Source organism: Podarcis raffonei, chromosome 2 (assembly GCF_027172205.1).
Source record: "Podarcis raffonei isolate rPodRaf1 chromosome 2, rPodRaf1.pri, whole genome shotgun sequence".
Taxonomy (NCBI): Eukaryota; Metazoa; Chordata; class Lepidosauria; order Squamata; family Lacertidae; genus Podarcis; species Podarcis raffonei.
Window position 1 is genome coordinate 72,644,317 of NC_070603.1, and position 27,592 is coordinate 72,671,908.

General features: G+C 45.5%; 2 protein-coding genes across 3 annotated transcripts; both read right to left on the minus strand.

The window, feature by feature from the left end:
* Nucleotides 1–1,944: 1,944 nt before the first annotated feature.
* On the minus strand, nt 1,945–26,102 carry HYAL3 (hyaluronidase 3). Of its 2 annotated transcripts, none has more exons than XM_053377425.1 (4): nt 26,016–26,102; nt 5,416–6,399; nt 3,444–3,533; nt 1,945–2,647 (listed from the first exon to the last, which is right to left on the minus strand). In XM_053377425.1, exons 2-4 carry the CDS (start codon nt 6,334–6,336, stop codon nt 2,219–2,221), a joined length of 1,440 nt encoding a protein of 479 aa, XP_053233400.1. In that variant the 5' UTR covers nt 6,337–6,399; nt 26,016–26,102; the 3' UTR covers nt 1,945–2,218. The 2 variants fall into 2 exon arrangements, with proteins under 2 accessions (XP_053233400.1, XP_053233401.1); XM_053377426.1 differs by lacking the exon at nt 26,016–26,102 and adding an exon at nt 20,356–22,646.
* On the minus strand, nt 13,459–26,121 carry NAA80 (N-alpha-acetyltransferase 80, NatH catalytic subunit). The gene is made up of 2 exons (XM_053377437.1): nt 26,016–26,121; nt 13,459–14,920 (listed from the first exon to the last, which is right to left on the minus strand). The coding sequence occupies exon 2, from the start codon at nt 14,853–14,855 to the stop codon at nt 13,839–13,841; it is 1,017 nt and encodes a 338-aa protein (XP_053233412.1). The 5' UTR covers nt 14,856–14,920; nt 26,016–26,121; the 3' UTR covers nt 13,459–13,838.
* Between the last annotated feature and the right edge of the window lie 1,471 nt (nt 26,122–27,592).

Consider the following 27,592-nt stretch of genomic DNA (forward strand, 5'->3'; position numbering starts at 1 on the left):
ATTTGTTGTCTCGCCATTTATCTGATACTTAAAATTTGCTGGCTGACACTATATAGTGGATGATATTCAATAATTATGCAAAACACTACAAAAGCCTTGAACAATTCCAGTTCTGAAAAGGAGAACACCCAGTCCTAGAGCAAAAACAAGAAGAGTGGTATGACTTGATCTCGCTGTACAGTAGCCAGCCATTTTCCCAGTTAATGATTAACCCTACACCATCCAGATAAGCCCATTCAGTCATATGGAAACATATTGTGTAGCCTTTCAGGCACAACCAACCAGAAAATGCTCTTTTAAACTAATGACTGTTCCTATCAAGTTGGGCTTGCCCCCAAAACAAGCACGGTTGAATGCTGATATCATTTAACATTTCACAGACAGAATTTAGATTTAAAAATACAAAGCTCCTAAACTAAGAATCCTGGAAGGAGATAAAGCAGAAAACGAAACTTACATTGCTTTTATGGTTATTTAAAGAACCACAAAGAATTGCTTTGAAGATGGTTTTATTGAAGTTATGTTTAATCCATTTTTAGCCCATTAAATCTTCATACCATTATTCTAACACCATCCTTTACTTTCTCCTTTAGCTACTTGAAGATTAGAAGGGAAGGGACAACAATCAGTGTGGCCTGTCTTGTGAAGAAATGCATTAATGGAGATGGGATGCTGGTATCTATAATTATTCTTGGAAGCTGTTGGATGTATTGTTTTGGACGAAGCACTGAAACCCTTCTCTCTTGATGCAATGCCAGCCTGGGCTGAGATGTGATCTTACTGGGTTCTTTTTAACTCGTGGAATTAGCCATAATAGCTGAATTGAACTCAGCATTGAAACCTACCATGTTCCGGGGTAGTGTGCTTGTGAATATCTCATGATAGCAAAAGTACAAGCAACTGGGTTGGTGGGTTGATGTCTTGCTCTGTTTGTGGGATTATTGGAAGGATGTTTGGCAAAGGATGCTGGACTCCACTGAGTCTTCTAACCTTCATTTTTTATGAACTTAAGATTTAGTGACACCAATACTTGGAATTGCTGAGACAGAAAAAAAGAAACATGTGGTTTATTTAAGGAGCCAAAAACCCAGCACAGATGCATTCAAAAGCTAGGCAACTGGACCAGAGCCTCCCAGGAAATTCTGGGAGAATTCACAAAGTCAAGGGGAAGAATTCAACATAGTACCATGGCAATCATTCTACCAGTGCAAGCATTGCAGCTTGGCCAACACAGCAATTTCCCTCTCCTCCCCCACTCCCTGCATGGTTCTGGGTTCTCATCACCCCCCAAAGCCAATTGGGGGAGGGGAGGGGAGGGGAGTGGGGTAAGCCCCAAAGCACCTGCTAGCAGGTCTCATTAGGTGAATCTGGTGCAGGATGTTTTGGTCTCACGTAGGGTAGACTAACATACCGGCAGACACACACTTCAGCATATAAACATATGTAGCTGCCTTATATTGGTCCATCTTGCCCCACACTTTAATTGGCAGTAGCTCCCCTTGGTCTCTGGCAGATGTCATTTCCAGCCCTGATAGCACCTTAAAAGGCAGTTAGCTCACCCAAGTATTGCAGTTTCATCTGGGAAAGCACAATATCCTTGTAGCAGTAGCACAGGTGAGAGGAAATGAACCCAAATCTTGCATAATAGTTCTTCAGCTAAGTGTGCTAAAAAAACAGACTGAGGGAGAAAAGTGAATGAGAGAAGCCTTCTAACTCACTTGCTTTCTCATAGCTTTTACTGAAAGAGACAGAGTGGTTACGAAAAGGTAGTTATGACACCAAATTCCAGACATCTGTCTCCTTTAAGTTGTAGTGCTAACAAGTGTAGGAAGGGTGTGCAAGGATGACTTTCATGGTGGTAGTGAATGCTTCCATTTCCCAGGATTCCACCTGCCAGATCACATACGAACTCGGAAGGTGTAAGGTGCTCTCATGCTACAGCTCTTTAGGGTTTCCAAGTGTGTCTTTATTTTACTAGATGTGTTTGGCTACAGTTTCAAAACCCAACAATGCCTAAGCACTTACTTTAGGCTTACACCTGAGATCATTTTTAAATTATAGTGCACCATCAAAGAAGGAAAAAGTGTGTGTCTGCTATTTGTCTACATCCAGACCCTGCTCTGTTTGAAAAACGGAAGAGTCACCCATTCGAGAAATGTCTAGAACAGATATCATCAAAACTGCCCTTGGAGTAAAGTGCTGGATCTGCAAAGATGTGTTATTGGAATTCTGTCTTTTCATTGTAAATGGAAGGAGGACAGATGTTTGACTTCACAACAACATTGCTGACATACCCTGCATGAAATATATTGTAATACTGTTGAGCTCGACTACAATCCGGTCCTAGGACAGGCTCCAGCCACAGCGGTGTCTCACACGAGGCTCCAGTCCACTGTGGATAGCAGTGACACTGAAATTGTTCCCATGCGAACATGTCTTGATCTGGAAAATCTGTCATTGAGGACTCCTCTTCCCACTGTTGTGGGTCCAGGTGGAGGAAGGCTTCCAGTTCGCCAGGGTCCTGTCTCACGCAACGTCCATGCCCGTGGCACAGCTCACGGCTGCACATGCGCGCTGCCGTGGTTACGTTGACGATGTATGGGCCCAGCGTCGTGGTGATGTAATGCTTGAGGCTCCTGCAGCTCTCCTAGAAGATGGAAAGCTAGGATTACAGCTCAGTACATTCTAGGGATTGGACCCATCGGCACTGAGGATGGGAGCTTCTAGACATTTCTGTTTAGGCAGAACCAACCACATGGGCAGGTGAGCATGGTCATTAGTCAAGGTATCAAGAAAATTGGGAGAGGAATGGGAGAAACAAGTTATCCTATCCCCACCAAAGCTGGAAAGTAAGGGAATAGCTGCTGGGCTACCGATGAGGTGGGCAAAGAGGGTATCTGTTTTCTCTCTCAGGCTGATTCTCAACTTAGGAAGTACAGTGGTACCTCGGGTTAAGAACTTAATTCGTTCTGGAGGTCCATTCTTAACCTGAAACTGTTCTTAACCTGAAGCACCACTTTAGCTAATGGGGCCTCCTGCTGCCGCTGCGCCGCCGGAGCACGATTTCTGCCCTCATCCTGAAGCAAAGTTCTTAACCTGAGGTACTATTTCTGGGTTAGCGGAGTCTGTAACCTGAAGCGTATGTAACCTGAGGTACCACTGTATATCCTAGGAAGAGGGCCTTCTTGGCCATGGCATCCCACCGATCAAATGCTTTCCCCATGGATGCTGGCACCTGTTTTGGTGCCAGGTAAATAGCTTTTTATTTCCGTTAAATAGTAAAAGTTTTAATATAATTGTTTAAATCTGCTGCATGATTGTTTCACGGTATGGCTGTATTTGAATACATTATAGGTATTCTCAGGAAATGTTGTAATTGCGAAGCATATAAAGGTGGTTCATGAATTAATAGATGGATAGGACATTGTTTCAGAGATACTCACCGGTGACTGGGAATAGGAGAGGTCACCCCAGAGCACAACCCCAGCGGCCCCAAGTGCTGCACTCTCTCCAATTGTATACACCAGGTCAGCCTGAATGGAGAAAAGGAGAGAACTGTTAGCACTGGGCAGCTTTCTACATGAGAAGTGCAACGTATCACTTTGGTGATATTAGCACATTGCATTAGGCAGGTTTTCTGGCTAGTTACAATGGATAGATTTTCACTGAATTTTTCTGGCCCAATTAAGTTCTCAGGTCAAACATGAGTTGTAGTTTCTGTAATGCTTCAAAAGTCTGACCAATTTGCTTAACCAGACACCACAGGAATGTGGATTGTGAACCCCTTTTTGTACATCATTTTATTCTATGTTTATGCAGCATTTTCCTCTAGCTATTGCTCACCCACACTTTCTCCTCCCTAAATCCAGAAATTCCAGTTAATCAGCAGCTTCTAGCCCATTGGCCAAATTTGGTCCAGGATGGATGGACCCCCATTTGGCCTGCAAGGCTAATTCCCCCACACCTGACATGGGGCTGGATAACCTGTGTGACTGAGTGCCTTACAGGGTTTGTGATCATACAGCCAATTCCTGTGGAAAGCAAGGTTGAAGTCATCACCCATCAGTGATGGGCAGTGAGCTCAGGCCTACCAGACTGTCTGTTACCAAGTTCCCCATGAGGAACATAGTTATGAGATGATTGACAAATGGGTTGCTCCACCCACCTATCAAAGTTGGCGCACAGAATTGTGGAAAGATGAGGGTGTCGCCAGCCGGGCCAAAAGGATTCCCCATCCCTGACAACACCTTTCTATTAAAGCAGTTAATTAGTTGCTTCCTGTTCACGCCTAGCTGGCTGCAGCATTAATGAAGTGCCTCAATTAATTAGTTACTGTGACTGTGAGTGTGCGTGTGTGCACACACACATACACACACACACACACACATATATATAAGTGAGAGCTGGACCATAAAGAAGGCTGATCACTGAAGAATTGATGCTTTTGAATTATGGTGCTGGAGGAGACTCTTGAGAGTCCCATGGACTGCAAGAAGATCAAACCTATCCATTCTTAAGGAAATCAGCCCTGAGTACTCACTGGAAGGACAGATCGTGAAGCTGAGGCTCCAATACTTTGGCCACCTCATGAGAAGAGAAGACTCCCTGGAAAAGACCCTAATGTTGGGAAAGATGGAGGGCACAAGGAGGAGGGGACGACAGAGGACAAGATGGTTGGATAGTGTTCTCAAAGCTAACAGCATGAATTTGACTAAACTGCGGGAAGCAGTGGAAGACAGAAGTGCCTGGCGTGCTCTGGTCCATGGGGTCACGAAGAGTCGGACACGACTAAACAACAATAACAACAACAACAAATATATATATATATATATATATATATATATATATATATATATATGGTGCAACATTCCATCTGAAGCATTAAATTGACTGAATGGCCTTGGGCCAATAATTTTCTCTCTGCCTAACTAGCCTACCTCACAGGGTTGTTATGACAACAGTGTAATGAAATACCCCTTCTGTGACACTCCAGGCTCCTTGGAAGGACAGGATAAAAATATAATAAATGAATAATGTACAGTGAGGGTGGAAAGTATTTGATCCCCTGCTAAATTTGGCCGTTTGCCCTTTGATGAAGAAATGACCAGTCCATAATTTTAATGGTAGGTTTATTGCAGCTGTGAGAGACAAAACAACAACAGGGGATCAAATACTTTCCCCCCTCACTGTATGGTGGCAGCTAATATTCCCCACAGAAGGAAGTTTCCAGCTAGGTAAGAGATCTGCACCTCAGTCCTGGCTGTGTTTACTCAGAGGTAAGTCCTACTGAATTCAGTGGGGCTTACTCCCAGGTTAAGTGGGTTTAGGATTGCAGCCTTAACCTTTATTCACTTGCTACCATTGATGAAAAGTGCCTGGGCCTATCGTACGCAGTTGGCACCTCTCAATTCTTACCTCAGTCAGATACCGTGGAGAATGTCTGTAGGAGACTCTGGAATATGCGATTACAGGGAGAGGCTGCTTCACGCCAAACTGTGCCACGCGAAATGCTTCTTTGAGGCGGTGGTGAACATAACTCTGGTGGTAAGATGTTGGGAGTTTTGGTGGGAGGTAGATACTGGGATAGAGGGCAGATGAAACCTTCCAGAGCCACATGAGATGATCATTCCACTGGACCTCTGTGGGGTTGCAATGACCGGTGTAGTTCTCTTCGTTCTCCCAGTTGTAATTGAAACAGTCAGGGAACCCATAGAAGCCCCAGAACCCCTGTGGCCTCAGAGACTTCCCCATTTCTAGAGTTCTCTCCATGAAGGCCCGAGCTGCCTGTTCAAACTCTATCTCCGCAACATAGGATTGTTCCGTGAGGGGTTCATCAGGCCTTCTGTTCCTTGCCCATTTTTCAGAGGCCACCCTATACACGATCTTGGGACCCCAGTTCCGCCTCCAGAGAGGCCGCCACTCCTCCCAGTCCACCACGGCCAGTCCCTGGAAATCAGGCTTCAGGCTTTCCAAAACATCTCTTGAGACAGTCTCCAGGTGCTTCTTCAGATCGACCTTCTGAGGTATCCCTCCATTGTGCCATTTGCCATCTGGGGAGATGTAGGGATAGAGCCCAAACTTGTTCTTGTAAAAAATGGTTATGTTCTGGCCACGAAAAGCATTGTCCTTGTTCTCCACAATGCCATAGGCTTCCAGAGGCAGGGTGATCCCAAATTGCTCTCGACACTTAGCTGTGGGCAAGTTCCACACCACCACAAATGGCTCCTGCTGGAAAACAGAGCTGGCTGTTGTCTGCTCCCAGCTATACCCTCTCAGGCACTGGATGACCCCAAGGAGGAAGATGATGCGGACTGAAATGGTTCTGTCCAGGATCATGGTGGGTGTAAGAAGCCAATGTCTCTTCTGGGGCCCCTCCTGCTTTGTTTACAAATGTGCACCCTGGCAGGGAGAGGGGAAAGACAGAGTAAGATCTTCCCCCGAATTTCAATATCTGACACACAGGGCCAGGGTAGTGTAGCAGTTAGGCTCAGATTATGGCTAGGGACAGCCAGGTTCAAATCGGCTTACCAAGGTGACATGATGTGCCAAGGTAAGCAAGGCAGTTTTGAATCCATGCTCCCCATAAATCACTGGGTGGCTTTGGAAATCATTCTTCCCCTGCCCAGGGAGGTGGGGTAGGCGGGTCTGGCCCCCTCAGGTTGGATCCAGAACTGGCCCACCCTCCATAGGCCGCTCTGACAGGTGTACAAGAATGCTATTCAGCAATTACCTGGAACCATATTATGTGAAGTGATTAAAATTTAAACCTGCAGCTGCAAACTTAAGATTGCGCTCTTCATTTTTCCTTCTGAATTGGGCCCTGGGGCTGCACCTGCTATCATGTGACAGGTGACCATGGTTTGGCCCAAACCACCATACAAGGAGGCCTAACAAGGTCTCATGGATTTTACAGGGAAGAGGCAACCATGCCAGTCACCTGGAGCTCCTTCAGAAAATGCGGAACATAAATATAATTAATTCAACTAGCCTCACAATATTTAAAATTGTATTTTAAACCTGGATATCTGGGCTTGACATGGATTCCAAATGGGATTGCTTACCTTGAATATCAAGGTATCTTGGGGTAAGTGTCTTATGTGTCTAAGTTTTAAGGAAGATAAATTCATGAGGTAAACCCAAGGAGAGGGAAAGGCTGAACACCAGGAAGCGGAGAGCTGGCTGTACTGGCTGATGTGTAAACTTACCTAAAGTCACCTTACTTGGGAACAGAAGCTGTTTGGATTACACAGGCATCTATGCTGCCAGGTATTTTTCCACAATGGAGAAGCCCAAAACACCAACTGGGCTGCTTCCACTTGTTGGTTCTGTTTTGTTTGCTCTGTGTCATCCCCTCTGGCTTCATTTCCCACTCTAACACTGCACTACGGAGGATTAGAATAATACCTAAGAAACTGCATGCAAGGATCCTTCCCTAGTTGAACTACTGACTAGCTAGCTAGCCTCTGAACTAGAGACAAGCTAATGAATTAATAGGGCATATTGTCTGAGCCAGCCTGTCCATTGAATCAGGTGTGGCTTAGGATCAGAACCACATGGCCACTCTGAAGCCAACAGGTCATCATACACAAACCCCCAGGCCACCCCATCCCTGCAAAGGAACACCAGGGTTCAAACTCAAACTTTATTAGACAGGCCAATTCATTGACTGGTTTTGCAATCATCTTGGGACTAGATAAGCTTACTGCCATGCCATCATCTTGGGATCATTCTGCTTCCTGAGCCAGCATGGAAAACCCCAGCCATCATCTCTCTGCATTGCAATATTTCCTTTTAGTGGAACAGGTGTGACAAAATGTCCTTTCTCTTAGCCTCTTTCCTGCTATGATGTGCACTCTGATCTTCATGTTTATGGTAATGCATAGAAATCATAGCATTATTTTCCTTTCTCCATCTTTTCTTCTAACCACAGTTTGGTGTAAAGCTACTGCTAGATGTCTCAAGAGTTTTGAATTTACTAAGGATATTTGGCTTCACTTAAGTGTGTAAAGTGTTCCTTATTGCAGAAAAGATCTATGCAAATCTACTCACAAATTGAAGTGCCCAGTGCACAGAAGGGGTGAAACAAAAAAGGGTCTCTTGCGCCCTTGGCAAGGAGCTGTATTGATGCACTCCCCCTGAAAAACCCACTTTACCGCAATAGCCGCATTATTTGTCTAAAATCACCCCCTCTACTCCAGTATCTCAATTTTTTCTGAGGTGATTCTGTCATCCAGGCAATCTGCCTCTTGCGACTTTTGACCCACACAACTAACTCTCTTGGTCAGAGCAATCTGGGGAGATTTTTGCAGGGGCCAGTTTCACCATCCCATAGGTGCACCCCTGGGCATACAAGCTAAGAATTATCGTATTAAGTGAGCTGTTAGAAATAGCCTCACATGCTCAGAGATGGGACTTGACAACCAGGAATTGGACATTGCTGTACAGCAAAATCACACTCCCAGGCTTGAAAAAGCCTCTTTGCATAATTAAAACATTAATATGTAAAATGGGAAGTGCTGGAGTCGAATCCTTACCCTTACAACTCTTAAATCACTAAGGTATAGATGCTGGTTTTGGTTACTCAGTACTGTAATGTGAGAACAAGACTCTCACATGCTTATTTCATGTTATTTCAAAGCTCAGCTCTCATGCTGAAAACAGATTTTTGGGCTTTGTGTAGTTCAAAAGAACTCATTTGTCATTTCCACCATTTCCTTCTCAGAAGGCATGCTGATTTGCATAATTCACCAGCTTTTATAACCTCGACTCAGGAGTGATGTATTAATGAACCAGGTGTGTACAGCAATATGGATTAATGAATATATGAAGGTAATGTTAGCCTAGGAGTAGAAGCAAGAGTCGCCATTCATGGGGAAGAAGATTTGAAGATTAGTATGTTACAACTGCAACAATTTGATCAAGGCTAGGGCGTGCATTATTCTGGTTTTTTAAAATTACATATTGGTGAATTTGGTGAATATAAAAGCACCAATCATAGCCCAGCCAACTTCCCACCAGAAAAATCTGTTTATCGAGGAATTTTGTATGGGAGAGTTGGATAGGAAAAGTAGAAATGAACCAAATTATAGTCTCACCATCCCTAACAATACCGAAACATTTTGATGTGCTAATCTACATGCAGGAAAACATCCTGCTTCCCTCTACTATGAAGTCTTAAGAGCAGACAGCTGGCAACAGGGATCACTTTATTGAATCCTCCCTCCCATTATTTGTAGGCTGAGTTTCCTGCACACTGAAAAGTGGAATAAATTGCAACAATGGACTTACAAATAGCACAAATAACATAAGAATAATATTTGTCACCTTGAGCTCCTTCAGGCGGAAGAGAGGGAAGTAAATTGAATAAATAATTGCGCTTACTCCACAAGCTTGCAGTCCGCTCTTCTCATTCCACAGGACATCTGAGCCAGAAGTGCTGATGTGACCAGCCCAGCTGCATTGTTAGTACCCAAATTGATGACATCATCACCTACTGCACCCCATTTCTATGTGGGGCGGCTATATCATGGCAGAACGAGTTACTCAGTAGAACTGAGCCAGACTCAAAACAATTGCTACCTGTATGGTTGCCTCAGGGCAGCCACCTCATGGCAGCATGGTCAGAAAGCTGATTCTGCTCTTATGGTAAAAGATCCCTAATCAAGTGTCATGGTTAACTAAATCATGTTTTGTTGACTTACGTTGCACCAGAAAGTAAAAAAAAAATATATATATATATAACAAAAATTCATTTTTCCTTGCCTGATTGTTCAGACAACTTGGTAGGTTTAAATCTACAGGTTTTTGTAGAAGTAAACAAGAACTCAAAATGGTTTGCAGTTTGCCAAGTTCATTGTGGAAGGCAGCAAGTGTGGGAGGAAGAAGAACATGTAATAGCTGCTAATGTGTAGTTACACAGGCCAATTCACATGCTTCAGAGTCTGATGACTTGGACTGACCTTTTAAAATGCAGCTTGTTGTGTTGTGACTTATTTAACTTGTTTTTCACCTGAAACCAATCGGTCCCAACAATAATAAAACAATAAACTGAAATAATTCAGAAGCATAACACACACAACCCCCAAACCAATCCCTAAAAAGAAAACAATAATAACATTATTTACAACTAAAAAGCAACCCCAAACATATAAGCCTAATTATATTCCATCAAATATTTCTCATATTCTGGGATGTAGGCGATGGTTTTAACCTGGCACCAAAGACGTGAGTTAGTACCAGGAGGGTTTCAATGGGGAGAGCATTACATAGATAGGCGTGCCCTCTCCCTAATTGCCACCTTCTCAACCTGTCTTTAGGGGACACTCAGAGAAGAGCCTCAGATGATGCTCGCAGGGTCTGGATATGTTAGTTTTTGGAGCAATCTCCTTATCAGTCTTCTGTGTATGGTGCTTAAAGCATGAGGCTTTCCCAGCTACATCAGTGATGTGTACTTTTGCAGGAGATGGGTTCGAAAGAGCAAAGGTGTGAAGCCAAGAAAGACTCTGGTCTGTAATCTGGACTGACCTTTTTAAAATGCAGCTTGTTGTGTTGTGACTTTTTAAAAAATCCCACACTTATTTAACTTGTTAAAGCTATATAGTCCATGTTGCTATATAGTCCATGTTGCTATTTCAGCCTGTGCTCAAGTCTCATACAATCAGATCAGCACACACAAACTGGACTGAATTCAGACAGATCAACCATGTTTTGGCCAGATGTGAACTGAACTAGCTGAACTAGCTACGTGGCCAATTCTGTGCATGTGCAACAGCCATCATAGTGAACGGTTCATGTGAACAGGCCCAGCAAAGGGTTTAAGAAGCAGAGCTGAAGCTGCTCTGTCTGTCAGGCAATCAAGGGTATCCCTTCCCCTTAGGAATGTAAGAAGCTGCTTTAAATTAGAATCAGACAATTGGTCTATGAAGCTCAGTGTTGTCCATCTCTAGACTGGCAGTGGCTCTCCTGGATCTGCATGCAAATAATGAACCCTACTATTGACTTGCTGTCCATTTCCATTGCTTCATGCCACATAAATCACCTATAATGTGCAGAGAAGGATGAAACATTGAAGGCGTAATACTTGTGGCATGGTCAATTTCTTTGGCAGAAAGTGTCAGATTCCACAACACCTTCACAGAAGAGGAACAATCCCTACATACAAAAGAGAGGTGTCCAGAGCATACATTCGTGATTTTATTTGTATGATCAGAGGAACTTTGTATAAGGGGTTTTTTTTGGGGGGGGGACTTCATTTTCCTTTGAGGAACTAGAACTCTGAACTGCCCTGAGACCTGCAGGTATAGGGCAGTATATAAATTCAATTAGTAGTAGTAGTAGTAGTAGTAGTAGTAGTAGTAGTAGTAGGTACAGAGGAAAACAACCCAAGGTGACCAGACTTTTGGAAATAAAATGTGGGAATCCTGCAAACCACACAGATCTATTGTCTCTTCCAAGAAACAAGGGACAAAGCTACTGGTGTGGTTTCAAGCATTATTACTGGAAAAATATAAGCAGGCTTCTTCACATGTACTTAACATGGCTTCTTCACATGTACTTAAATGAAAATGCTTCATAGGAAAATGTATTGAACAATGTAGATGGTAATACACAAGCTGGCAGCTGTGTTGCATTGTACCTGCAATGCCATTTGTACAGTTTCGGGTGAGGGATTGCAAGAGTCAATACTTGGTATGAGTTGGAGATTTTTTTCAGTTAATGGAAACCTCAGCACACAATGCACAATGCAGAAATGAAAGCATCTGTGATCAAGCACCCAATAGCCTGCATGTGGAATTGTTGTTTGATAACGGACACATAAAAGTTGCACTCTCTCCTACAGCAGCCTTTTCTCAGCTGCATCCACAGGACTGCTGTTCCAAGGCTGGAAAGGAGGAAATTCCAAATGGGCTTGGGCTCTGCATTCTTAAGAAGGAATTGTCAAGATTTTGAAGTCGTAAATGTAATGATATAATAATAATAATAATAATAATAATAATAATAATAATAATAATAATTGTTTATATATAGAAGTTCGAAGTTGCACCAGACTGAGACTTATTAAATTTCTGTGATAAAATAGTTTCATGGTTGTACAAAGTCTTTAATTACTCTTACTGTATTATGCTATTGTGACTATAGGACATGGGATGTAATTCTCCACAAAATTGTGGCATTTATTTTCTAGCTTTGGGCTCCATGGAACAGACGTCAAACTTTTGACTGTCCCCCTCAATGGAGAATGTATTTTATAATAGCAAGAGCTGAGCCAGCCTAGTTTAGAAAAAACAGCAAGTATGCTTCCTACAAGCACACTGAAGGCGAAAGAGTATTAGGGCCATCGCACGCACTACAGTTTTAACATGTGTCTGCAAATGATTTCAACCTTACCTGCAAAAAATGTGGCATCTGCACATGACCAACACGTGTCTGCAAAGGCACACAATTAATATATAGAGGGATGTTCCTAACATGTAAAGCGTGAAACTGCCTTAGAAGTGGGATACTGCCTTGAGCAAAATTTAACTATGGCAAGATGGCATACAAATAATTGATGATGATAAATTACTGAAATGAAATGAAACCACAGGCTTAAGAACAAATAGTCACAGAAGGAACAGTGAGCACCTTCACTTAAACACACACAATTGGGTGGCGGGGTGGAGAGAGACTTGACTTTCCTAGAAGTTTTTAACACGTGTCCTTCACTGTAGGAACCCGATCCTGTAATTCCAAATTGTTGGGCCTCATAGTGGTTGCTCAAGAGTGAAAGTACTACACATTGATTGGCATTCAATGTATTGCTAAAGAAATTGTTCCATCAGGCAAACATAAATGCCCTGACAGAGCAATCTCCCTTCTCCCCCCGCCCCTGTATGCTGTGCTGTGGTTATCCTGCCCCCCCCATTGATTTAAGAACATGGCTTAAGGAAGGAGAACCCCATTATGCTAGCAGGTCTAATTGAGCTGGCTTCCAATAGCACAGCTATTTAGCAGAATCCAGCCCACCATCAGGGACACTCATTTCACCGGGCTCCTTTTAACTGTGATCATTACCTCATCTATTAAGAGGATAGCATCACGACAGTTAAATTAGGCTATGAAGTTGATCTCTGCCTCAGACCATGTCATTAACCTGACCATTAAAAAACACCTTTGCAATCAAGCAAGCATTCTATTACAAACATATTTCTGGAATGCAGGCTTCCCAGAACAGACCAAGAGGCCAAAGAATGATACAGGTTTCAAATTAGAATCGTGTGCGTTTGTGAAGGTCCAGCCTGTTCTGACATTATCCTACCAAAATACGTCTTTCTCTCGGTTTTATCTAATCATTGTGCGGACACTGTTGCCTCCAACAGGTGCCTAGTCCTACTGCACTGACTTCTGTTAGCATTAATTCCATGGGCTCTGAAATACACCTATCTGTGCATCCGCTGCAGAGTCAGAGGAGACGGTTCAGATATTTCAGAGGTGCTTTATTGATAAAATGACATCAAACTTGAAGGCAAGGCAGCCTCAGCACAGGCCCACCCACTCAGCTATGGCAACCACCACTGGAAGACAATGGGGGACAGTGGATGGCCTTGAAAGTATATCCAAAATAGATCATTGTCTAAGCGAATTTCACATTTTTATGGCATGAAAATGGGCTCTTGTCTGAAAAGAATTCTGGGGAAAACAACCATGGAAGATAGAATCTATTGGCTTTGTTTGTGTTAGAATAGTTCTCTCACAGCCCATCTCACTGGATCCGAAGCTGAGCTTTTCTTCTCAGCATCTCTGCTCCTTCAGCCGTCATTTCATCTTCATCACACTCACACAGGCACATGGTGAAAGGGTCAGATGTCCTTCTCCATCCAGAATATGGGCCGCCCTTTCAGGTCACGATATGGCGTTTCTAGAAACAGCTGGTTCTGGGCTTTGTCCCCCGATGGCTCAGAAGAGGCAGATTTGCAGGAATCGGGATGGCCTGCCGAAAGGGCCATGGGCAGAGGTGGAGGAAGAGGAGGCGGGGGAGGGGGAGGAAGGTTTGCAGCAAAAAGAGGCACGGTGGCTGATTGCGAGGGCAGAACAGAAGCATTCATGGCCTGGGAAGAGGAACTGTGGGAAGCTACAGAAGCTGGCAGGCGGGGAGGGGGAGAAATGGTGGCGGCTGCTGGCAGATAAGAATGAACAGGAAGCAATGGGGGTGGTGGGGGAGGAGAAGCCGCTGAGCAAACCGTGAATGTGGAAAGGTGTGCTGAAGGTGGCAATGGAGGAAGGCTTGCTCCGCATCTCCTGCTGCAAGATGCACTTGGCTCACGCTTCCCAGGCCCTGTGGGAAGTTCCTTGTCCTGCTGAAGGGGAGAGAAGCTCTCCAGAAACTCCATAGGTACAAGGGAACTCGCGAATCCCGCACACTGAACTGGCTTGGACAAGCTGTAACCCAGGTGGGCGTAGAATTGCTGCTTGTCGTGGGTGGTGAGGTGCAGGCGCCTATAGCTGCGGGACTTGGCGTACTGCTCAACAGCTTCCATCAGCTTCCTGCCATAGCCCTTTCCCCGGAGGGCCTTGGCAACAACCACCGTCTCCACAAACAAGCTCTTGGGCTGGCCAACCACACGGGACAGCCTGGCATGCCCCAGGAGTTGGCACTGACTCTTGGCCGTCTTCCCTTCCGCGGTGTCTTCCACTGACCTCTGGGTCCTAATCAGCACCAGGCACATGGGGAAGCTGTTGCTGGATCTCTGCAGGGAGTGGATGCGGGAGGTCCTGCTCCTTTTCCACTCTTCATTGATGAGGTCGGCACAGGCCTCTAGGAGATCGGGCCTCTGGTGAAGGGGCACCGCTGTGAGTATCTCTGAAACAGACCCCATTCTTCTCACCACCAGAGGACCAAGCGGCGAAACGTTACATGGGACACAGGGAGCTTGACTCACTCCTGAAAGCACAAACACAATGAAGTGTGTTTGCAGTGCACAATCAGTTCCAAGAGACCTACTAACCCTTTCGCAGGGAAACCTCACCTTGCCAGGATCAAACCCAAGCGGAAGGATGATTACATCCTCTGTAATCATCCCATAAAGCAAAGGGCTGCAGATGCCAAGACAGCCTTAGCTCTTGGTCTTACAAAGGCACAGATAGCCAAGGCAGTGTGATTCTAATGTTGTAGCCCATGACTCCCAACATCCCTATTGGCTATGCTGGCTGCAGCTGATGAAAAGTTGTAGTCCAACAACATTAGGAGGGCATTGCATTGGCTATCCTTCCACTTGGTCTTTTACCAAGTGCCGGTTTGGGGTATGCGTAACAAGACATCTAGTCTGCATCCTCTGCTACAGTGCTGGAGAAACTGTGGCTCTCCAACTCCCACAGTTCCTGAAGACTGGCCATGCTGGCTTTGGCTGATCAGAGTTGGGAGTCCAGCAACATTTGGAAGGCCACAAGTTTCCCAATCCAGTTCTACTATAAAAACATCTGGGAATCAGTGTAGACTATAAGCCAATTCCTATAAATGCTTGTTTGAAACTCGGCTTTTATTTTTCCCTTGGGGACTGAAAAGGATTCAGTCATACAGAAATATGGTGTACACCCTCCCAAGGAACAGAAGTACATAACATGGTTCACTTACTATATTCATGTAAGTGCAGTCTGGCTGAATGCAACTCATCCCTTGTCCATTGGAAGGCCCACTCAAGCTCTAGGAGTTTCTAAACTGCCAACATGTTCCCACATTTAATTCACAATTATGGGAGTATGTTCTGTACTCTATGAGATGACGATGGCCATGGAGATTCCTGGGCAGCCAGACTGCAGACAGATACGACTATGTGCGAAGCTATGTGTGAAGAGCAATCCACCTTAGAAGAAAACTCAGGTTCTGTTTGGCTTCTTTACCCTTCTTACAACAGTCTAGTTGGGACCTTGATTCAAGAGTGGTTTAAAATTGAAGGTACTCTGATATAGCTTAGGTACTAGGTGGCTTCTTTCAGGACAGTCACGCCTCCTCTCAAGAGATGGCACCTAAATATGCAACATAGGTTGTCTTCTTTTTGCATCTGCCTACACTGCAGATCATTCAAGTGAATATTTGCATAGAATGTGCATCGACCAATAACATGCCCAAACTGTGAAAGGCTGTTTACTTTTTTTTTAAAAAAATCCAGCAGAATCTTCCACACAAAATGGAAGCAATGATTCCAAGGACCACCTTACATCACCACTTTTGTCTCATCTGGAGCACGTGGGAACTGGCCAAGCAAGTGTTTCCACATGTCTCCATAATGCAATGTGCCACTTCCTCCAAAATCTCCCAGAAGGGGACTCAGCTATAGGTTTGGCAAATTGCAAGCAGGTGGTATGTTGAAACGTTCCCCTAACCAGTCCAGAATGTCACAGATGAGCCTCAAATGGTTTAAAGAATCAGCCCACAGTGAGAGTTCAAACACTGTATGAATCTCATTGTCCTTTGGTTGGCTCATGAATTTGCAGAGAGGCAGCTGTGTTGAGCAGGACCCCGACCCCCAGTGAATGTTAGCAAGTCTAGCCACAACTCTATCCTTCTCTATATATTTTTGGAGGTGGTGGTGGGGTATATACAAGTGCAAGGGGTATAGTAAGTCAGTGACAGAGCACACACTTTGCATAAAATAGTTCCCAAGTTCAACTCAGGAATCTTCATAGATGGGGCTGGTAAAGACCATTGCCTGAAACCCTGGAAAGTTGAGAATATAGAAAATACTGAGTCAGACAGCAATGATATGAAGGTATCTTCGTGTGTTCATGTGACAGAGGGAAGGTGGGCTTCCATTTACACAGTTTTGTCCCCTTAACTCTTCATCTCTCCGATGTTTCAGACAGCACAGAGAATTCTCTCCAGACTGCCTGGGAGGAAATGGAGGAGACTGCGGAGAGAAAAATGTTCTCATTCATTCTTTTCCCCCTCGCTCTTTCTTCTTTGGCTCTCCATACTTTCCATATGGTGAGACTCAACGTTATCATATAGACTCTCACTAAACCCGTGAGGCAGCCTCCAAATGGAAGCCACACTGGAAGGTGAAAAAAACACCCAAGAGACAACAATAAAATTCATCCTTTCACAACCCTTTATGAAGTAGCTTATGAAACTACACTCAGGTTGTGAAATAGGAACAGAACATGCCCTCCGAAAGGTGGGCTGAGGAGATTCTCATGACGGGGACATTAGCTGAGGGCAAATCCTAGAGCCACGTAAACAGAGGGAACTCTAGGGTATTGCTTTAGAGCCTTAGCATCATCCAGTTACTGCAGCATTGAGTTTAGAGAATGCTATTTTGACAATACTGCGTTGCATCTGCAGACATGCACAGTTAAGTCCTCACGATTGCTTATGTCTGCTCTCATTTACCCACAAACAGCAGATGACTCAGTCCCATCTCAGAGGCTAGATGTAGCCCCCTCACACAAGTTTTCAACACAGCCCGTGCTACCTTTAATGCAAAGGTGCTCTGTGACATTACTGGAAAAGCCGTATGTTTGGGGAAGGAAGTGTCTCGTACCAAGAGTTTTCTCAATAAAGGCTAAGAACACCACAACTTGTGCCTCCAGTTACCGGCAAGGACTGCTCCTCAAGACAAAATTTGGTTGTGCACCAAAAAGAATTAATGTACATCTTTCCAAAGTTGTTGCATTAGCAGCCCACTCAAGTCACAGGAGTACATTCCCACCAGGGCAGAGAATCAGTCCAACGGTCTAAAACTATTTTGATCAACTCTCACAAACATCAATTACTCATGCTTATTACTAATTATGCATACTAAGTACGTAGGCACTTTTCCAGGTGCTTCACATGAATTCCACTGAAGTAACCCTTACAACAGCCTTGTAAGGTAGACCAGTTTTATTAACCCAGCATCACAGATTGGGGGCGTATGGGGGGCGGCTGAGGCTGAGAAAGCAATGGCCTGCCTAAGGCCACCAAACAAGTACATGATTGACATAAAGATGGATGTAAAATTACTGCTGAACTCTTTTGATAGGCTGATACTAACATTTTGCTATGCACCGCTGTCTTCATTATTTTCTTCTGTATCTTAAGCCATTTGGGGAAGCTCTTGAGAGAAAGGGACATACAAATAAACTGACAGAGGTGATGATTGGTAAGGCGAGGTTTTCACTGGTTTGCCAACCACAGCTCGTTCTCTAACCATGCACTATGCCAGCTTCCACCGCCTTTGCCATCCTGTTGACCTCCAGATGTTTTAGGCTGTGATTCCCATCAGCCCCACGCAGCATGGCCCCATTGGCTGGAGCTAGCAGGTGTTGCGATCAAAAACATCTGCAGGGCACTAGGTTAGTGAAGGCAGCGGTGGAGCATATGCCTGCGCTGCCTAGGGCGGGCCCGCTCCCAAGGGGGGCGGGAGTGCCCTTCCAGGCATGGGATAGCTGCTTGGGTGCAGGGAGTGACGTGTGCGCCCTGCAGTCGGGGTCGGAGCGAGCCACTCGGAGGGGTGGAGCAAGCTGCCCATGGCAGACATTCAGCACGCTGCCCACCCACGACTCCCAAGCCTCCCCCAAGCTGTCAGAACAAAGGGGGAAGGGGGGAATACCACCAGCAAAGTGGCACAGCTCCCCCCCCCCCCGCTGATGGCTCGGGGTAGGCTTAGGCGTTGCAGGTTTGTGGAGCACCAAATGTCACCCCCCTCAGCGAAGACACCCGGGGCGGTCCACCCCCACCACATCCCCCTTCCTCCGCCCCTGGGTGAAGGCTGCCTTCAAGCAACAGATATGCACACACAAAAACTAAGTTTGCTCTGGACTACCTTTGTCACCTGTGAGCATTGCCAACGTGGGGATAGACTGCTAAAGGGAACCTGAATTTACATTCTCGGCCATGTAGGTTCTGCATCCACATTACAAAATGATTTAAGCACCAGGTGTTCAACTGCTTTGGGAGCTTGCTCAGCATCAGGTGTCCAAGAATACACAGAAAAGGCACTTGTCATAAGCCCCCCTGGAGGGAAGAGCCCCGAGGTATGGCGTGAAGGCACATGAGCCTATCACCTTGCTGGAGCTAAACAGGCTGCCACGTTGCCTGGATGAGTGACTGCCTGTGAACCATGCACATACAGTGGTACCTCAGGTTAAGTACTTAATTCGTTCCGGAGGTCTGTTCTTAACCTGAAACTATTCTTAACCTGAAGCACCACTTTTGCTAATGGGGCGTCCTGCTACTGCCTCGCCGCCGGAGAACGATTTCTGTTCTCATCCTGAAGCAAAGTTCTTAACCCGAGGTACTATTTCTGGGTTAGCGGAGTCTGTAACCTGAAGCGTATGTAACCCGAGGTACCACTGTACTGCCTTGAATTCCATGACTAAATTAATGACACAGAGGTCAGAATATAAATAAAAATCATACAACCTCCCTTGTGTGCACTATACAAGACTCCCTTGAAGAAGAGATGAGAAAATTAACGCACCATACGTGAATGACCTCTGTTGCATCACTCACAGACCGTTTTGGAAAGCACTCTAGCAGAGAACAGGGCAATCAGAAAATAGAATACCCCTAGGTAGACTGAGAAGCCCTACTTGCACTAAATTCCAAGTTACCAGGCAGGCCTGCAAGTTCTGGTCCAAGTAGCTTTTCTGACAAAAACCTCTATATCCAAGGCATGCACTGCTACAGGGGATTTCTTGTTTTCAAGGATCCTGGCTCTGGAAATGAGCCGGCAGTGTCATCACAACACTTCACTAGCAATACCACCCAAAAATGTCACACAGTGTTTCCTTTTTCCATTTCTAAGCATCCTGCTGCCAACTTGGGCACTAGGATTCCCTACCCCTCCTGCTAAAATCAACAACACACTCTACACATACTGGAGGAAGAGAAGAAGAGGCTGAACTAATTCCATTCATCCACACCTACTAGAGAAGCACTAGATGAGAATCGCTCCTTGTGTGAGGTGAAGATTCTATCCATCTTAACAACAGCCAGCAGAGCATCCCTCATTCCTCAATTTCTACCATTGCCTCTCAGAACCAGGCCCACATGACAGCCTGACCCATATGATACCCTGGTCCCAAACTTTCAAAATTCTGAACAGGCACCAAACCTACACACTTTATATCCCGTCCATCCCAGTTTTATATTGCCTGTTCCTCTAGTACAGCTGTCTGAGCACAGTATACATGTTTGCTACAGGATCCCTTCATAACAGGATGAGAAACCCATGGCTCTCCAGGCATTGTTCGACTTCATCTCCCATCAGCCCCAGCCCGCATTGCCAGTGGTTAGGATTGATGGGAGCTGTAGTCCAGCTAGACTTGAAGAGTCACAGGCTCCCCTCCCCTGCTCCACAATAAGACCACCGGCAGAAGAAAAGAAGTGTCAAATACCTGTGGCAAATGGGAGCTGCCTGAAGTGCCGCTTCCCTCCTTTGGAGATTCTGCTTGCAATGCTAAGGCTCAAGGGAAACCGTCTACTTTCGCAAGAGCACGACAGGAAGCTACACATGCGCCTACAGCTCATTTCTTCTTTTAAAGAGTGAGCTGTCTGTTTACTTGACACCCAGGTTTTGGAATGTAAATTGTGTGCTGAGTAGCCCAGCCCAGCCCTGACAGGAGCCAAAGGCTGGCACCCATCCAAACAACAACAACAAAGCAGCAGACACAGACTTCGTCTATGGGGTTCCCAAACAGATGCCTTCAACCACTACAGCTCCTAGGTCCAAGTGTAGGCTGAAGTATCAAAGAACTCTATTTTTGGGTGGTGGTGGTGGGGAGAAATGAACCCATTTAGATTCTGAGAATCCAGCCCCGAATAAGCATCCAGCCAACTCACTTTGGTAACAGAATTCTATCATGAGTAGAAAGGAAAGGGAGCAGGGCTAGCAACCACCCAACAGCAAATAAAGCAGGTGGGCAAGGAAAGCAAACTAGACTTGCTGCTTGCCATGCCTTAACTCCTCCCCAATACTTCCATCTCCACACATCACAAAATGAGGCTGCTGAAGCAAAAGGCTGGTAGTAACCCAGACTAGCCTTTGCACAGTAGTACCTCGGGTTACAGATGCTTCAGGTTACAGACTCCGCTAACCCAGAAATAGTACCTCGGGTTAAGAACTTTGCTTCAGGATGAGAACAGAAATTGTGTTCCGGCAGCGCGGCGGCAGCAGGAGGCCCCATTAGCTAAAGTGGTGCTTCAGGTTAAGAACAGTTTCAGGTTAAGAATGGACCTCCGGAATGAATTAAGTTCTTAACCTGAGGTACCACTGTATTAGTCTACAACAGGGGTGGAGTGGGAGGGGCTTGAGGCCCTCCAGATGTTGGACTCCAACTCCCATCAGCCCTTGCCAGTATGGCCAATGGTCAGGGATGAAGGGAGTCGGAGTCCAGCAATATCTAGAGGACCACAAATTCCCCACCTCTGATTTTCAGTTCTCTATGCCTTCTTGCCACAGCACAAAACCCCTTTTGCTAGTACAGGTACTTTACCTTCTTGATTAGAGGCATGTTTCCAAGCTGTTATACCTACACACCAGTTCTATGAACATATAAATTTTGGCTTATTCAATGTCAACAGTGGATTGATCTACAGAGCCAAACAGAGCTTATGTTACTAGAGTAATAGATGGAAACCAGGCCTACTGGGGTGGGGTGAGGAGGCCAGGGAATCCACTGGGCAGAACTAGGACATTGCCATGAAGACATTCATCCTGCCCGGTCTCCAGAAAGGACAGGAAGGATGTTGTTTACAAGGTCTCAAAGCACAGAGCCTTGTTCTCCTGTGCTGTCTTCCAGTGTCAACACATAGTGCAACACAAGGAGGAAACAAACCTGCTCTGTGTCTCAGGTAATTTTGGGACGCACCTGCTACCAACAAACACTCCTTGGTAAAAGGTCACAAAACTCATGAAACTGGGGACAAGACAAGGTGGTTAGACTGTCCACAGGCAATGCGGTGGTCTGTTTCCTACCACTATTAATGTACCCAACACAGCTTTTCCTGCAATGGAATTAAAAATACCAATTAAGTTTCAATTCCCTTCCAGATCCTGACTTCTGGGAAACAGTCATATTCCTTTTGGGGACACAGAAAACATTCATATATTCATAGAGCTCTGAATAACTGGAACTGCTGTTTACCCATTGTCGGACGGGAAACATAACCAAGCAAAAGGGAATCGTGACTATGCCTCAATGGACAAAAGGCACTGACAGCACAATCCTATACATGCCTACTCAGAAGTAAATTCATTGAGCAACGGGGTTTACTCCCAAGAAATTGGGTACAAGAATGTAGTCTTAAAGTCAGTCATAATGAAGCCCCCTTTCAGTGCTTTCTATGGGGCTGAGTTACAACGAACTTCTGCCATCCAAGTTGGTGGCTATCACTATATCTAGGGGGCTCAAATTCCATAGTTTAAAGATGCGTGTCCAGTGTTCAAAATTCACATGCGACCAAGTGAAGATGTCCAGCCCCCAGGATGGCGCCTGATGTCTCCACCATCTGGAGGTGCATGCCTGGGGATCTTTGGGTCTTGCCTGTTTTCACACAATAGCAACACATCCTATAGAATTATACCCATTATATTTTATCTGCACAATCAGAATGAATTTCAGGAACCAAAAAGTCATGGTGAAAGATATGTCTTTCAAGCCAATGTGGCCCAAAAATGGCAACTAGGCATTCCGTTTTGGCAACTGTAACCCTGGTTTTTACATTTGGCACATAGCTTTTTATATCTGATTTTCTAATACAGTACTGGAGCATGTGTTATGTGAAGAAGTACTTTCTTTTATCTGCCCTAAACCTTCCAGTATTAAACTTCATTGACAGTCCCAAGTTCTAGTATTACGAAAGAGAGAAGAGCTTCTCTTAGTTTACCTCTACCCCATACATAATTTTATACACTTCTATCACATCTGTCCTTTACTCTATGCTAAAAAAAAAAGCCCCACATGTTATACCTTTTCCTTGTAGAGCAGTTTTGGCTTCCATTTTCTTAACTTTTTCCAGCTCTACAATACTCTTTTTGAGGTGAAGGAACTGTACATGGTATTATTTAAACTGTAGCTGCACCACAGATTTGTATAACAACATTACAATATTGGCAGTTTTATTTCCCTTTCCTAACCCAGCATGCAATTCACCTTTTTCATAGCTGCTGCAGGCTGGCTCAACATCTTAGCTGAGCTAACAGCAATGACCCCAAAATCTTGCTTCTGCTCAGTCAACCCCACTTCAGATCCCATGAGCATGTATGTGAAGTTAAGATTTATTTACAGTGATACCTTGGTTTACAACCATAATCCCTTCCGGAGGTCCGGTTGTAAACCAAAACAGGTTGTAACCCAAGACGTGCTTTCGCCAATGGGGCCTCAAAAAAAATAAAAAATGGTTGTAATAAAAAAGGAGGGAAAAAAGGTTGTAATCCAAAAAAAGGGACACACACTTCAGGGTTTGACGTGGTTGTAATCCAAAACGGTTGCAAACCAAGGTACCACTGTATTTGCCCCACTTTACATTTGCTTTCACTGAACTGCAATTACCCTTTTTTTGCAAGGGAGAATCTTACAAAAGCATAAAATGAAATGTTCATCCTATTTTGGAGCACTCACAAACCCCTTTTCAAATGGACCTCAATTTGTGTGCCTGCAACCCACTCACTAGGATACAGCCCACTAAGGATGTGGGGGATAGTGGCTGTGTAGCTTCAACAGACAGGCTATTTGGCCATACCTTCCCTAGTTAGTGTCCATTGGCCTCACTGGTATCACAGTAGGCTACCCTCTTCTACAAGAGAGGCTCGCCTGGCGCCTTCATTACATAGGCAAAAAAGTTTCTCTTCAACCAGGCATTCAGCTGATTAACATTCTATGGCTTTTTATAAGTGTTGTGGAAGGTGAGGAGTTCATTGGTTTGTTATGATTTGGTATTTTCATTTTGTCTTTTATTGTTGTGAACCACCCTTGGATCTTTAGATGGAAGGGTGGTATACAAATTTAATACATAATAATCATACAATCATATAAATGTAGTGTTGGAAGGGACCTAATAAAACAAAGCTTTAGTACTGGTGCACTTATGAGTCCCTTTCACATATTATTATTTTTTCCTGATTATGCAAGCAGTTCACATGCACTTCATCCAAAGCACTGGGCAGTGGAGAATCAGAACTAGGTCTCCGCAAGAGAGAAACAGTTCAAGTCCTGGATGCCTGTACCTGTGGCTGGGTTAGTCTCAAGAGATGGCTTGGCCCTCTTTAGTAAAATTGGGATCTGCCAGCCAACAACACATCCTTTCCCATGGGTGAACGGATGTATCAGTGTTCTTTATGGGATTTCCATCCCCAACCCTCTCTACTAGTTATTCTGCCCAAGAGTCATGCTGCAAAAACCACTGTCTAGACCCAAAAGAGAGGACAGTCAATAGATCACAGTTAAAATTACCAAAGCGCAGGGAAACCCTAATAAAACATTTTCAGCCACAGGAAGAGTCGAGACCAAAGGTCACTTCTATAAACAAATTAATGCTGAGGAAAGGTGAGTTCATGCCAGTGCTTCTCACATCCCACTTATTTCCAAATGAATGCCTGGTCCTCCTCAAGGCCTTAGCATGCACTGCCTTTAAATTTTTTTTAAAATGAACTACATGAACTAAACCCAGATTCATTCACACATGCACTTGAATCCTATGCATGCTTAGTCAGAATATTGCCGAGTAAGTATATAGGATTGCTGCCTCTCAGGTGTACATCTATAAAGAGAACTGAATTGCACACTGGTTCTCAATCTCCTCCTAGTGAAAGGAACACAAAAACTCCAATAAAAAGCCACCTACACATTGCAGGGTTTAGGGATGGGTTCACTGCTGAGAGGCAGAGGTACTGGTTAATAAACGGCTGATGCCCAAAGCAATATCCTCCAGCCCTGCCTAAGGCAAATCCAAGGATGATAGAGGAGGCAGTGTGCCTTGCACTGGCAACACACATGGTACTCCTCTCTCCTGAGACTCATTATTATAATTCAAGGATGCTACAGCCCCTCTGGCGCAATATGGATAGATTACAAGAGCGACCCATTTCAGTAATGGGGTGGGTGGGTTAGATATTAGGGAGGAAGCACTTCAGTTGCCTTGTCCCGTGTGCACCTGCGGGAATATTCTGTTTCAGTTCCCTGGGGAATCCACCTTTGAACTCTGAGCGGATGTTAGTCATTGTGCAGTGGCTCAGCTGAGGTCGATGGTCAGCCCTGCTGCATCCCTTCCCTTTCGCTCTTTCTGCTCCAAGCAACTGCCAGCAGCCCCTTCTCTGGCTCCTAGACCGGTGGATTGGCGTCCCTCGTCCGCCTCCCCTAGGGCAGAATCGCAGCTCGAAAGAGCTTTCCACGAAGCGACGCGAGGTGTCAGCAAAGCTCCTGCCAGCGCGCTAGAAACCCGCCGCCTCCACCGATCTAAGGGGCGGCCAGCCGGGGAAGGCGCTCCCTTCCTTAACGGCAGGCCTTTCCTCTCCGGGGGCCGCTCTCCAGGAGGCACCCCCTAAGGAGAAGCGGGCATCTAATATTATTTCCCCCTTTCCTTTCTTTTTCGCTCACTCGTGCCTGCGCGCAAATACAGTACTGGACTAAGAAACTCTTGCAAGTCTTTAACTTGAGTCACTAAGCTGGATCCCAGGAGGGAGGGAGGGACGGGTGTCCTCGCCCGCTTCCCGCAGAAGCCTCTCCTCCTTGCCAGAAGAGGTCCAAGCCCTTTTATGGACACAGCCTCCTGCTTCCTCCGAGATGCCACAGGACAGACGCCGCCGGGCCGGTCCCCCACCCCCCGCTCGTAGGGGCCACCCTAAAATCGGGCACGCGATTCTGCCCCCCCCACGCCCCGAGAGAATGGGGGGTGTCGCCCCGTGGAGAGCCCTGCTTCCCGCTGGAGGGGATTTCAACTAGGCGTAACCTCCCCGGCACCACCTCTTCCGACCCGGGCGCATCCCCGGCTGTGCAATGATGGTGAGCCCGGCTCCGCGAGCGCTTTAAGCGGGGACGGGGCGGGAAGAGATACTGACATGCTAGCGAACGGCAGGGGCTCTCAGCCGCGCGCTCAGCTCTCCCCGCTTCCTCCGGCTGCGCAGAGCAGAACTACCCCGCTTTCGCCCTCGCTCCTCCCTTTACGCACAAGTCGAGGAGAGGCGGGAAAGAAAGACGCCCAGCTTCTTCTTCTGGAGGCCACAGCGCCGTGTAGCGGCTAGGAAATTTCTTCCTCAGGAGAGCCTCCCGCTCCCCCCCCCCCCCCCATCGCGTCTTGGCTTTTTCAACCGCGCGTCTAGAAGCATGTGTGCACTCGGAAGACGCGCGTGCTTCGTGAAGGGGAGATTAATGCATATTGTGCGCGTTGAATCCCCAGAAGAGATGAAATTCGACTGTCCGCTATGCAGTTGGAGACACCCTTTGAAACCCTTGTTTTGCTTGGAAGAGGCATCTGTTCAATTTAACATGGACATAATAGATTTAGTAAGCATACGTTAGTAAAATTAGGTACAACATAAATATTATTACTTAGTTTTTAGTTTTTCTTACAGAATAAGAAAACCCTGGCAGGATGTGAAGAACATTTCCTGAAGGATCAGTTACACCATTTCTGTTTTCCTTCATGATACAGGCTTCAATCCTATGCAAACTCACCTGGTAGTAAGCCCCACTTAACTCAAGAGAGCAGACATTTACAGCATTGCATTGTTTTTCAGCTACATACTGGAAGTACTCATATTAGCATATGATTTTATGTGGCAGACAGTAGGTAGTTTAGTTTATTATATGTCCTTTCCCAAACTCAGTTCTTAAGAAGGATGGAAAGAACTGTTGTCATTGGTTCCCGGGGTAGTGTAGACGTGCATGCTTTTACTCAGATCTCCAGGATTTCAGAAGAATTTCAGAAGAATTTGCACTTCCACAGTAGGACATCCGGGAAGGGCCTGCTGTCACTCTACCTCCAGTAATGAATGCCTGGTACTTCACTTCGTACAAGAGGTACATTTTCAGAAGAACAAACACTTCCGGGAACTTTCCCATCACAAGTCATTTGAGAATGGGCTGCCCATATAAGTAATGCAAGAATGGCTAATCCTAGTTTGGGGGCCTGATCTACTTCTACAAGCAAATGTTTCTGACTCCCCATGACCATACTGATTTTTGGCATAGCAGCAAAAATAGACACAACACTGGGATGGGGAAAACCAATAGCATAACCTTGATGGGAGTGCAGGTTGCTCCTTCCCAGGTAATTAGATCTTTCGATGAGCAGAGAGGGGGCCATTACCCCTCCTCTCAGCTGATCTGCATGGATTAGCTAAGGAGGGGAGGCTGCTGGTGTGTCTTGTGGGTGCACGCATGCAAGAGTGGCCACACTCACCACTGGTATGTGGCCTGTGGAAGGTTGGCCAAGGGTGAATGTGGCCCTCGTATCCAAAAAGTGTTGGGAGGGGTGAGGAAGGTCCAGCATGGAACAGAAGTGCCCATTTGCAGGTGTATTTATGTACAACAGGTTCTAATAGATAATGTCAGATGCAAACAGAGACAGTAGTTTAGACATGTAGTATACCACTTTTAATAAAGATCTAGCCTCTACCTCTACATGCAGGGAAGC